Source organism: Salmo salar, chromosome 12 (genome assembly GCF_965601325.2).
Source record: "Salmo salar chromosome 12, fSalSal1, whole genome shotgun sequence".
Taxonomy (NCBI): domain Eukaryota; kingdom Metazoa; phylum Chordata; class Actinopteri; order Salmoniformes; family Salmonidae; genus Salmo; species Salmo salar.
The window spans coordinates 13,662,831-13,675,000 of record NC_138302.1 but is presented as its reverse complement, the minus strand read 5'-3'; the positions used below and the strand labels follow the sequence as shown (position 1 = coordinate 13,675,000).

The window sequence follows — 12,170 nt, the reverse complement described above, 5'->3', positions numbered from 1 at the left end:
AACCACCTAAAAGGAAGTGATTCCCAAATCTTCCATAAAAAAGCCATCACCTACAGAGAAATTAACCTGGAGAAGAGCCCCCTAAGTAAGCTGGTCCTGGGGCTCTGTTCACAAACACAAACAGACCCCACAGAGCCCCAGGACAGCAACACAATTAGACCCAACCAAATCATGAGAAAACAAAAAGGTAATTACTTGACACATTGGAAAGAATTTACCAAAAAACTGCGCAAACTAGAATAACTATTTGCTATTTGAGAGTACACAGTGGCAGAATACCTGACCACTGTGACTGACCAAAACTTAAGGAAATCTTTGACTATGTACAGACTCAGTGAGCATAGCCTTGCTATTGAGAAAGGCTGCCGTAGGCAGACCGGGCTCTTAAGAGAAGACAGGCTATGGGCACACTGCCCACAAAATGAGATGGAAACTGAGCTGCACTTCCTAATTCATACATGACCATGAACTGAGACCCTCGCATCACACACACACACACACACACACACACACACGCACACACACGCACACACACGCACACACACACACGCACACACACGCACACACACGCACACACACGCACACTCACCCTTACACGCTCCAGTGAGAGCAGTAAAGTTGACAGTCGTTGTGAATATGAACCCAGGTAGACAGTGACAGTAGAAGCTTCCATATGTGTTGTAACATGTGGTATTACTTCCACAGGGTGGGGTACTGTCCCACTCTTTACACTCATCTGTATGAACACACAGTGTTCTTGTTTTGGCTATGAAGCCCAGGCCGCAATCTCTGGCCTCTAGGTTCCCCAGTAAACTGAAATGAAGACCTGTGAGGAGAGAGGGAGAGAGAGAGAGAGTTATTTAACCAGACAACCATTTTAAGCTTAGGCTCTTTTAAGACAATGTGTACATCCCAAATGACTCCATTTTCCCTATATAGTGCACCATTAGTCAAAAGTAGTTCACTATAGGGAATAGGGTGCCATTTGGGACACATTCAATATATCAATTATTGATAGCCATGAAATATAGGACTACTAGTAACACTAAGCCTGTTATTGGTCCAGAATGTATTCTTTCTGATGTCACATTGTAAAGTGTTCTAACAAGAGGGCAGGGGTGGAAATCCCGGGGGGGAAGGGGGGGACACGACCCCCCCATCCTGGGAAAAATATGATTTTTTTCCCCCCCAATATATCACTGAAACATAACTATGTAATTTAAATAATATTAATAATACGCAATGAAAGCAATTGTGCTGATTATAGACACTTAATAGCGCGTTTTTAAGTTTCAAAAGATTGCGACCCCCCCACCCTTTGCCTCACAATGGTTTGATCCACTGCCAGTTCCTTAGCTTGCTAGGTAACAGAGAGGTCGTATCTACTGTCTGAAAGGCACTCAATGCACGTAACTGACGTGAGGTTAATCCAGTCAATCGCGCACACACACTAGCTGAATTTGCAGAGCTAGCGCGCAAATATTAACTATTAAGCTAGCTAGTACCTATTCCATTTATGTGGCGTCGTCAAAGATGGAATCAGCATGCAGATGATGTAAGTTAGTGCTTCAAAGTCCCTGTGATAAGGTTAGCGATAAACTGAAATCCAAACTGAACAGAACTACACTCTCTTCTACCATTGTCTTAAATATATTTAATGGTCTCGTTGCAAAAGCTAAATTGTCGCAACTGAACTTTTATTTATTTATTTTATTTCACCTTTATTTAACCCGGGTAGCAAAGATTATAGCAAACACCACTGAAACTGAATTGGTGCTCGCTAGCTTTGCAAATTCAGCTATTGTTGGAAGCCAGCCAATATGAAACAAACTATTAAAATTACAAAAGGTTGCAGCATATGTTGTGTAAATGGTGAACTCATACAGCTGTCAACTCTTGTCACTGCAATCCGTTTCACATTTTCTAGCTACCTTTTAGATCGAAGCCCAAATAGAATGATTGAATATGATAGAAGCCCATCTCCTACTGTATATAACCTACACACTGTGTGTGTAGCCAGCCAGCCAGGTAGAAAAATGGCAGAAAAATAAAAGACGGACATCAGAGTATTTTTCAATACACCAAAACGCATAGTAAGAACCCTAGTAGCCTAATATCTCAAAGACTAGTTGATAAAATGTTCATAAGAAAGAAATGAAATTCTAATGGAAATGTTTCACAATGATGTCATTAGGCAGAGCAGGCAACAGATGGCACACAGACAGCAGAGTTGGGGACAGATATGCAGGGACAGACTGGCAGAGACAGGGAGTCTCAGGTAAGTTTGTTGAGTCTTTGTTTGGCAACATTATGAAAGGTTCTCAATTTTTTTTACTTGTAAAATAGGAACATAATTGGAAAATGCCATGGATACCCCCACTCTCAACTTAAACTGGTGACTGAACTAAGATTTGTTAAAGGCAATGGTATTGCTGTTGGGATTAGTTGTGTAGTTTTGGGTACCGGTAGTTAGGAGTACGACAAACACCTTATTTCTTTGGTTCCTCAATATACATTTACCATATTACAATGTAGGCTATGTGTTACAGCACTACTTTTGGTTTCCCCCTCAGGAATTGCTCTTGAGAAAATTTCATGTAATTGTCCCCTCCAAAGTTGATATCAGATTTTCGCCAATGCAAGAGGGAACCTATCAACAAAACCATGTGGGATTGTTACTCAACATCACAATAATGTATGTCTTAAAGCCATCAGATTGAACTCTGGACTTCGAAGGCAGTTATACTATTTATTTTTATTGTTCCCCATTCAGGGACTGATTTAGGAACTCTCATTTTCATTGCAAAGGGAATTTCGTTTGGAGTAAAATGTTTCTGTTACTAAACGTTTGTAACGATCGTCATCGGGTGATGAGGAAGCGGACCAAAACGCAGCTGGGAGCGAACACATGTTTATTCTTTACACTGAAAATAAACACGTACACAAAACCAAGACAAGGCCGATACGTTACTTTCTCAAACACAAAGAGGCAACACCCCACAAACAGCGTGGGGGAAAAAGGAACTTAAATGTGATCCCAATCAGAGACAACTAGCGACAGCTGTCTCTGATTGGGAATCGACAGAACCCAACATAGAAATAACCCACATAGAGCTAACACAAGGCTATGACGCAAACATAAAAAACAAACCAAGGAAAAATACCCAACATGACACACCCTGACCAAAAATACCCGAGTTCACCTGGTCAGGGCGTGACAACGTTTTGCAACTGTTTACAACTGCTTGCTATGGTCTTCATCTCAATGAACAGGCCTACAACCAGGGATGGAATTTACAGATTAAGGACACTTGTCAGCCAGGCTGGTAGATTATTACTAGCCCGGGTCCAAAACATGTGCCATGAAATATTTAAAAATACAAAATGTCACAGACGGGCTAGTTAGGCATATTTTCTACTAGCCAGATCTGAGAAATACTAGCCTTGGACTAGCTTCATTCCCATCCCTGCCTACACCACAGTACTCTGGACCACGTTGGGATGCAAAAAAGGTTCTCCTTTACAATTTGTGCATCCCAAATGGCAGTCTATTTCATAGGCTACTGTACTATAGGCCCGTGGTGTCACATCCTGACCATAGTAAGTTGTTATTTTCTATGGTAGAGTAGGTCAGGGCGTGACAGGGGGTGTCTGTCCATTTTTGTATTCCTATGTTTAGTTTCTAGTTTTGTATTTCTAGGTTGGTGTTTGTTTGGCATGACCTCCAATTAGAGGAAGCCGGTTGTCGTTGTCTCTAATTGGAGGCCATATTTAAGTTGATGTTTGTCCCACTTGTGTTTTGTGGGTGATTATATTTTGAGTAGTGTGTTTTTCTTCTCTGCGTCACGGTTTGTTGTTTTTGTGTTTCAAGTATTTAAGTGTATTGCATTCAGTTTCACAAATATAATATGTGGAACTACACAAACGCTGCATCTTGGTCTGCTCCTTCAGACAACTGTGACACATGGGTATAATCACCAGTAAAATACTTGTTCTCCACATTGCATATATTTGATTGTCTTCGTGGTGCCTACTTTTCCTGAATTTACCAAATTCACTCCATATCTCCCTAAATGTGTGCTGCCATCTGGGATTGCGAGGTAATCTGCCCCTAAAGGTTCACTACCATCTGGGATTATGCTGTAATCTGTCCCTAATGGTGTGCTGCCACCTGGGATTATGTGGTGATCTGTCCCTAAAGGTGTTCTGCCACCTGGGATTATGCGGCGATTTGTCCCTAAAGGTTCACTATCATCTGGGATTACGCAGTAATCTGTCCCTAAAGGTGTGCTGCCACCTGGAATTATGCAATAATCTGTCCCTAAAGGTGTGCTGCCACCTGGGATTATGCAGTAATCTGTCCCTAAAGGTGTGCTACCACCTGGGATTATGTGGTGATCTGTCCCTAAAGGTGTGCTGCCACCTGGGATTATGCGGTAATCTGTCCCTAAAGGTTCACTACCATCTGGGATTACGCTGTAATCTGTCCCTAAAGCTGTGCTGCCACCTGGGATTATGCAGTAATCTGTCGCTAAAGGTGTGCTGCCACCTGGGATTATGCGGTAATCTCTTGTAGCAACTACTACTGAGTATCTGGACTAGGGAGTGAGTTTCAGAAAATGTGTATTTAAACATTTATTTCACCATAGTTCACACATTTAATAACCCGTACCGACTGCAAAAGCATTCAGGATTATAGACTTGCCTTTGGTGACGGGAGAAGTTTCTGGGAAACAGCTAAACCAGAAGGTTGGGATGTGGCCTTCAGTAACTTGAGCGAAGAGGTTGCTGTTGTGTTTGATTAATTTCACATTCAAGTTAATGATTCTTAAGCATCTGGTTTATGGAACTTTATTCAATAGCTCATTTACAAGTTCTGCTAATTACTATTCATTTTATAGTTGTTAGAAGTCGCTAATTAGTCACTTCAGAAATGTAATGTTGGAGGCTTTGGTTAGGTTCTCTGTATTTGTTATTTTGAGAATAAAGATTCAAGAGCTTAGTGTTAATTTGAGTTAATTATATTGGAATTTTGCTCTATGTTAATTATTTTACATATTATGCTGATTAATTTATTAATATATTTCCATTCATTATTAGGGTCAAATTGTGATACTGAATTTTAGAGAAATAACGTCACCTCTCTGGTTAATACTCATAAGTGCTCACCACCTTTGATTTCTTCACATTTCATTGTGCTAAGGTGTTAAATTTGTCTGGAAGCAAGACGTGGCTGGTTTTCTTTCAGTAGTCTGTAATTGCCTGTAGACCCTGCCACATACGTCTCATGTCTGAGCTGTTGAATTGCGACTCCACTTAGTCCCTGTACCGACATTTAGCTTGTTTGATTGCCTTGGGGAGGGAATAACTACACTGTTTATATTTGTCCATATTCCCAGTCATCTTTCCATGTTTAAATGCAGTGGATGATGATGATCCTTTTCATTTTTATTTGTTTTACTTATTTTACCAGGTAAATCGCCTGAGAACACATTCTCATTTACAGCAACGGCCTGGGGAATAGTTACAGGGGAGAGGAGGGGGCATGAATGATGATGCTAATGATGATGATAGTAATGATAATGATGATGATGATAATAGTAGTGATGATGGTGATGATGATGATGATGATGATGATGATGATGATAGTGACGATGATGATGATGATGATGACGATAGTAGTGATGACGATGATGATAGTAGTGATGATGGTGATGATGATAGTAGTGATGATGGTGATGATGATGATGATGATAGTAGTAATGATGGTGATGATGATAGTAATGATGATGATGAGTATTATTAGTATTATTAGTGAGGTTGGTGTGAGGATATCGGAGGAGGTTACTGGTATTATCTCTGATGTCACACTGTCATTAATTCCCAACAAGGTGGAGCCTATCAACATGTGAGATTTTCAATATTCTACTGATCTCAAAATTGTTCCCAATCTAGAGATATTTTAGCTAGGTAACTAAACTGAAGTATAGTAGAAAAGACAGAGATATTATAGCTAGGTTACTAAACTGAAGTATAGTAGAGAAGACAGAGATATTATAGCTAGGTAACTAAACTGAAGTATAGGAGAGAAGACAGAGATATTATAGCTAGGTTACTAAACTGAAGTATAGTAGAGAAGACAGGGATATTATAGCTAGGTTACTAAACTGAAGTATAGTAGAGAAGACAGGGATATTATAACTAGGTTACTAAACTGAAGTATAGTAGAGAAGACAGGGATATTATAGCTAGGTTACTAAACTGAAGTATAGGAGAGAAGACAGGGATATTATAGCTAGGTTACTAAACTGAAGTATAGTAAAGAAGACAGAGATATTATAGCTAGGTTACTAAACTGAAGGAAAGGAGAGAAGACAGGGATATTATAGCTAGGTTACTAAACTGAAGGAAAGGAGAGAAGACAGGGATATTATAACTAGGTTACTAAACTGAAGTATAGTAGAGAAGACAGAGATATTATAGCTAGGTTACTAAACTGAAGTATAGTAGAGAAGACAGGGATATTATAGCTAGGTTACTAAACTGAAGTATAGTAAAGAAGACAGAGATATTATAGCTAGGTTACTAAACTGAAGGAAAGGAGAGAATACAGGGATATTATAGCTAGGTTACTAAACTGAAGGAAAGGAGAGAAGACAGGGATATTATAACTAGGTTACTAAACTGAAGTATAGTAGAGAAGACAGAGATATTATAGCTAGGTTACTAAACTGAAGTATAGGAGTGAAGACAGGGATATTATAGCTAGGTTACTAAACTGAAGTATAGGAGAGAAGACAGAGATATTATAGCTAGGTTACTAAACTGAAGTATAGTAGAGAAGACAGGGATATTATAGCTAGGTTACTAAACTGAAGTATAGTAGAGAAGACAGGGATATTATAACTAGGTTACTAAACTGAAGTATAGTAGAGAAGACAGGGATATTATAGCTAGGTTACTAAACTGAAGTATAGGAGAGAAGACAGAGATATTATAGCTAGGTTACTAAACTGAAGTATAGTAGAGAAGACAGGGATATTATAGCTAGGTTACTAAACTGAAGTATAGGAGAGAAGACAGGGATATTATAGCTAGGTTACTAAACTGAAGTATAGTAAAGAAGACAGAGATATTATAGCTAGGTTACTAAACTGAAGGAAAGGAGAGAAGACAGGGATATTATAGCTAGGTTACTAAACTGAAGGAAAGGAGAGAAGACAGGGATATTATAACTAGGTTACTAAACTGAAGTATAGTAGAGAAGACAGAGATATTATAGCTAGGTTACTAAACTGAAGTATAGGAGAGAAGACAGGGATATTATAGCTAGGTTACTAAACTGAAGTATAGGAGAGAAGACAGGGATATTATAGCTAGGTTACTAAACTGAAGTATAGTAGAGAAGACAGGGATATTATAACTAGGTTACTAAACTGAAGTATAGGAGAGAAGACAGGGATATTATAGCTAGGTTACTAAACTGAAGTATAGTAAAGAAGACAGGGATATTATAGCTAGGTTACTAAACTGAAGTATAGTAAAGAAGACAGAGATATTATAGCTAGGTTACTAAACTGAAGGAAAGGAGAGAAGACAGGGATATTATAGCTAGGTTACTAAACTGAAGGAAAGGAGAGAAGACAGGGATATTATAGCTAGGTTACTAAACTGAAGTATAGTAAAGAAGACAGGGATATTATAGCTAGGTTACTAAACTGAAGTATATGAGAGAAGACAGGGATATTATAGATAGGTTGCTAAACTGAAGGAAAGGAGAGAAGACAGGGATATTATAGCTAGGTTACTAAACTGAAGTATAGGAGAGAAGACAGGGATATTATAGCTAGGTTACTAAACTGAAGGAAAGGAGAGAAGACAGGGATATTATAACTAGGTTACTAAACTGAAGTATAGGAGAGAAGACAGGGATATTATAGCTAGGTTACTAAACTGAAGGAAAGGAGAGAAGACAGGGATATTATAGCTAGGTTACTAAACTGAAGTATAGGAGAGAAGACAGAGATATTATAGCTAGGTTACTAAACTGAAGTATAGTAGAGAAGACAGGGATATTATAGCTAGGTTACTAAACTGAAGTATAGGAGAGAAGACAGAGATATTATAGCTAGGTTACTAAACTGAAGTATAGTAGAGAAGACAGGGATATTATAGCTAGGTTACTAAACTGAAGTATAGTAGAGAAGACAGGGATATTATAGCTAGGTTACTAAACTGAAGGAAAGGAGAGAAGACAGAGATATTATAGCTAGGTTACTAAACTGAAGTATAGGAGAGAAGACAGGGATATTATAGCTAGGTTACTAAACTGAAGTATAGGAGAGAAGACAGGGATATTATAGCTAGGTTACTAAACTGAAGTATAGGAGAGAAGACAGGGATATTATAGATAGGTTGCTAAACATAATGGGGAATATCACTCAAAAACTATCTTTTGGTATTTGTGTCATTATGTTTTGCATGTCAGCAGTAAAGTTGTCAAGATATTGGACTCCAGCCACATCATCATGATAATTCATGTTTATCACTGAACACAGAATGAGTCCATGCAACTTACTATGTGACTTGTTGAGCACATTTTTACTCCTGAACTTATGTAGGCTTGACATAACAAAGGGTTGACTACTTATTGCCTCAAGACGTTTCAGCTTTTCATTTAAAACGTGTATGTTCTACAAAAAAAATTCACTTTGACATTATGGGATATTGTGTGTAGGTAAGTAACACAAATCTACATTAATACATTTTAAATTCAGGCTGTAACACAACACAATGTGGAAAAGTAAAGGGTTGAGAAGACTTTCTGAAGACTCCATATGTCTTTAAAAATGTGTATTTGTCATCTACCAACTTCATTCCCTGTGGGGGACAAAAGATGACAAATACAGCTTTGTAAAGACATACAGACACTTCAGAAGGTATTATTAAAAAACCCTTTACTTTTTCCACATTTTGTTGTGTTACAGCCTGAATTTAAAATTGAATAAATGTGTATCATTACAGACTGTGTATATATACAGTTTTAATGTGTATAGACAGTTTTAGTGTGTATAGACAATTTCAGTGTGTATAGACAATTTCAGTGCATATAGACAGTTTTAGTGGGGATAGACAGTTTTAGTGGGTATAGACAGTTTTAGTGGGTATAGACAGTTTTAGTGTGTATAGACAGTTTTAGTGTTTATAGACAGTTTTAGTGTCTATAGACAATTTGGCAGTTCTCAAAGGTGTCATAATGTATTTTGGTAAATGTCCAATACAGCTATTTTTATCTCAATATCAAATTATTTTTGTGTAATCTTGAAGTACATTACTGTTATTGTTTTTAATCAAAATGGTCAAAAAGGAATAAAAATTCAAATTAATAGCCGCCTGGCTCTCATAATTTTTGTTTTCTTTTATCATGACCTCTGGTTTGCTTTATATTAGGAATTTGAAAAGATTTATACTTTTACTTTTGATACTTAGGCATATGTTAGCAATTACATTTTCTTTTGATACGTACTGTCAAGCGGTGAGTGTAGCTGGTGCATGGAAGTCAGGCGCAGGAGAGCAGAGATGAGTGAACAAAGAAGCACTTTACATAGGCAATAGTAAGAACAGAACGCAACCGCGTCACAAAAACAAATGCCCAAAGAACAAGTGAGGCAGCACAAAGTACAACAACCAAGTACAAAGTACCGGCTGCCACAAATCACGGGTACAAATAAAACCTGGCGCAACCCAGCCGGAAGCGTGCCAAACAAGACAATAAACAATACCCCACACAGACATGGAGGGAACAGAGGGATAAATACACATAGTAATCATGAGGAGATGTAAACCAGGTGTGTGGAAAACAAGACAAAACAAATGGAAAAATGAAAGGTGGAGCAGCGATGGCTAGAAGACCGGTGACGTCGACCGCCGAACGAACAAGGAGAGGAACCAACTTCGGCAGAAGTCGTGACACATACTTAATTAAGTATATTTAAAACCAATTACTTTTAGAATGTTCACTCAAGTGGTATTTTACTGGGTGACTTTCATTTTTGATTTGAGTACTTTCATTTTTCATTTTATACCAGGTATCGGACTTTCACTCAGTAAGGTATCTTTACTATCTTTACTTTTACTCAAGTATGACAATTGGGTACTCTTTCCACCACTGCAATTCACCATCTGAATAGCACACATACTCAATTCCTGTCTCAGTTGTCTCAAGGCTCAAAAAACCTTCTTTGACCTATCTCCTCCCCTTCATCTACACTCATTGAAGTGGATTTAACCAGTGACATCAATAAGGGATCAAAGCTTTCACCTGGTCAGTCTACGTCACGGAAAGAACAGGTGTTCTTAAAGTTTTCTGCACTCAGTGTAAATTTAAAACACAGGGAAATCCAATGTTTGACTGCACTGGGACTTTCAGTTAGATTAAGATAGTGTCTTGTGTTATGCTATAAGTTAGTATGTTATGTTATGCTATAAGTTAGTATGTTATGTTATGCTGTAAGTTAGTATGTTATGTTATGCTATAAGTTAGTATGTTATGTTATGCTATAAGTTAGTATGTTATGTTATAAGTTAGTATGTTATGTTATGCTCTAACTTAGTATGTTATGTTATGCTATAAGTTAGTATGTTATGTTATGCTATAAGTTAGTATGTTATGTTATGCTGTAAATTAGTATGTTAAGTTATGCTATAAGTTAGTATGTTATGCTGTAAGTTAGTATGTTATGTTATGCTATAAGTTAGTATGTTATGTTATGAGTTAGTATGGTATGTTATGAGTTAGTATGTTATGTTATGCTGTAAGTTAGTATATGTTATGTTATGCTCTAAATTGGTATGTTATGTTATGTTATGCTGTAAGTTAGTATATGTTATGTTATGCTCTAAGTTGGTATGTTATGTTATGCTGTAAGTTAGTATGTTATGCTGTAAATTAGTATGTTATGTTATGCTCTAAGTTGGTATGTTATGTTATGTTATGTTATGTTATGCTCTAAGTTAGTATATGTTATGTTATGCTCTAAGTTAGTATGTTATGTTATGCTATAAGTTAGTATGTTATGTTATGCTGTAAGTTAGTATGTTATGTTATGCTCTAAGTTGGTATGTTATGTTATGCTGTAAGTTAGTATGTTATGTAATAAGTTAGTATGTTATGTTATGCTTTAAGTTAGTATGTTATGCTGTAAGTTAGTATGTTATGTTATGCTCTAAGTTTGTATGTTATGTTATGTTATGCTCTAAGTTAGTATGTTATGCTCTAAGTTAGTATGTTATGTTATAAGTTAGTATGTTATGTTATGCTCTAAGTTGGTATGTTATGTTATGTTATGCTGTAAGTTAGTATGTTATGTTATGCTCTAAGTTAGTATATGTTATGTTATGCTCTAAATGAGTATGTTATGTTATGCTGTAAGTTAGTATGTTATGTTATGCTGTAAGTTAGTATATGTTATGTTATGCTCTAAGTTAGTATATGTTATGTTATGCTGTAAGTTAGTATATGTTATGTTATGCTCTAAGTTAGTATGTTATGTTATGCTCTAAGTTAGTATATGTTATGTTATGCTCTAAATGAGTATGTTATGTTATGCTGTAAGTTAGTATGTTATGTTATGCTGTAAGTTAGTATGTTATGTTATGCTCTAAGTTAGTATATGTTATGTTATGCTCTAAATGAGTACGTTATGTTATGCTGTAAGTTAGTGTATGTTATGTTATGCCCTAAGTTAGTATGTTATGTTATGCTGTAAGTTAGTATGTTATGTTATGCTCTAAGTTGGTATGTTATGTTATGCTGTAAGTTAGTATGTTATGTTATAAGTTAGTATGTTATGTTATGCTTTAAGTTAGTATGTTATGCTGTAAGTTAGTATGTTATGTTATGCTCTAAGTTTGTATGTTATGTTATGCTCTAAGTTTGTATGTTATGTTATGCTATAAGTTAGTATGTTATGTTATAAGTTAGTATGTTATAAGTTAGTATGTTATGTTATGCTCTAAGTTAGTATGTTATGTTATGCTCTAAGTTAGTATGTTATGTTATGCTGTAAGTTAGTAAGTTATGTTAAAAGTTAGTATGTTATGTTATAAGTTAGTATGTTATGTTATGCGCTAAGTTAGTATGTTATGTTATAAGTTAGTATGTTATGTTA

General features: G+C 36.6%; 1 protein-coding gene across 2 annotated transcripts in view; it reads right to left on the bottom strand.

Annotated features, from left to right (window-relative positions):
- Nucleotides 1-12,170, bottom strand: part of LOC106564216 (adhesion G protein-coupled receptor E5) — a 44,846-nt gene that overhangs the window by 26,447 nt on the left and 6,229 nt on the right. For both annotated transcript variants that reach the window (XM_045690740.2, XM_045690741.2), the window contains exon 2: nt 590-826. In XM_045690740.2, the coding sequence (XP_045546696.2) occupies nt 590-826 (237 nt within the window). The remainder of the gene's footprint in view (nt 1-589; nt 827-12,170) is intronic.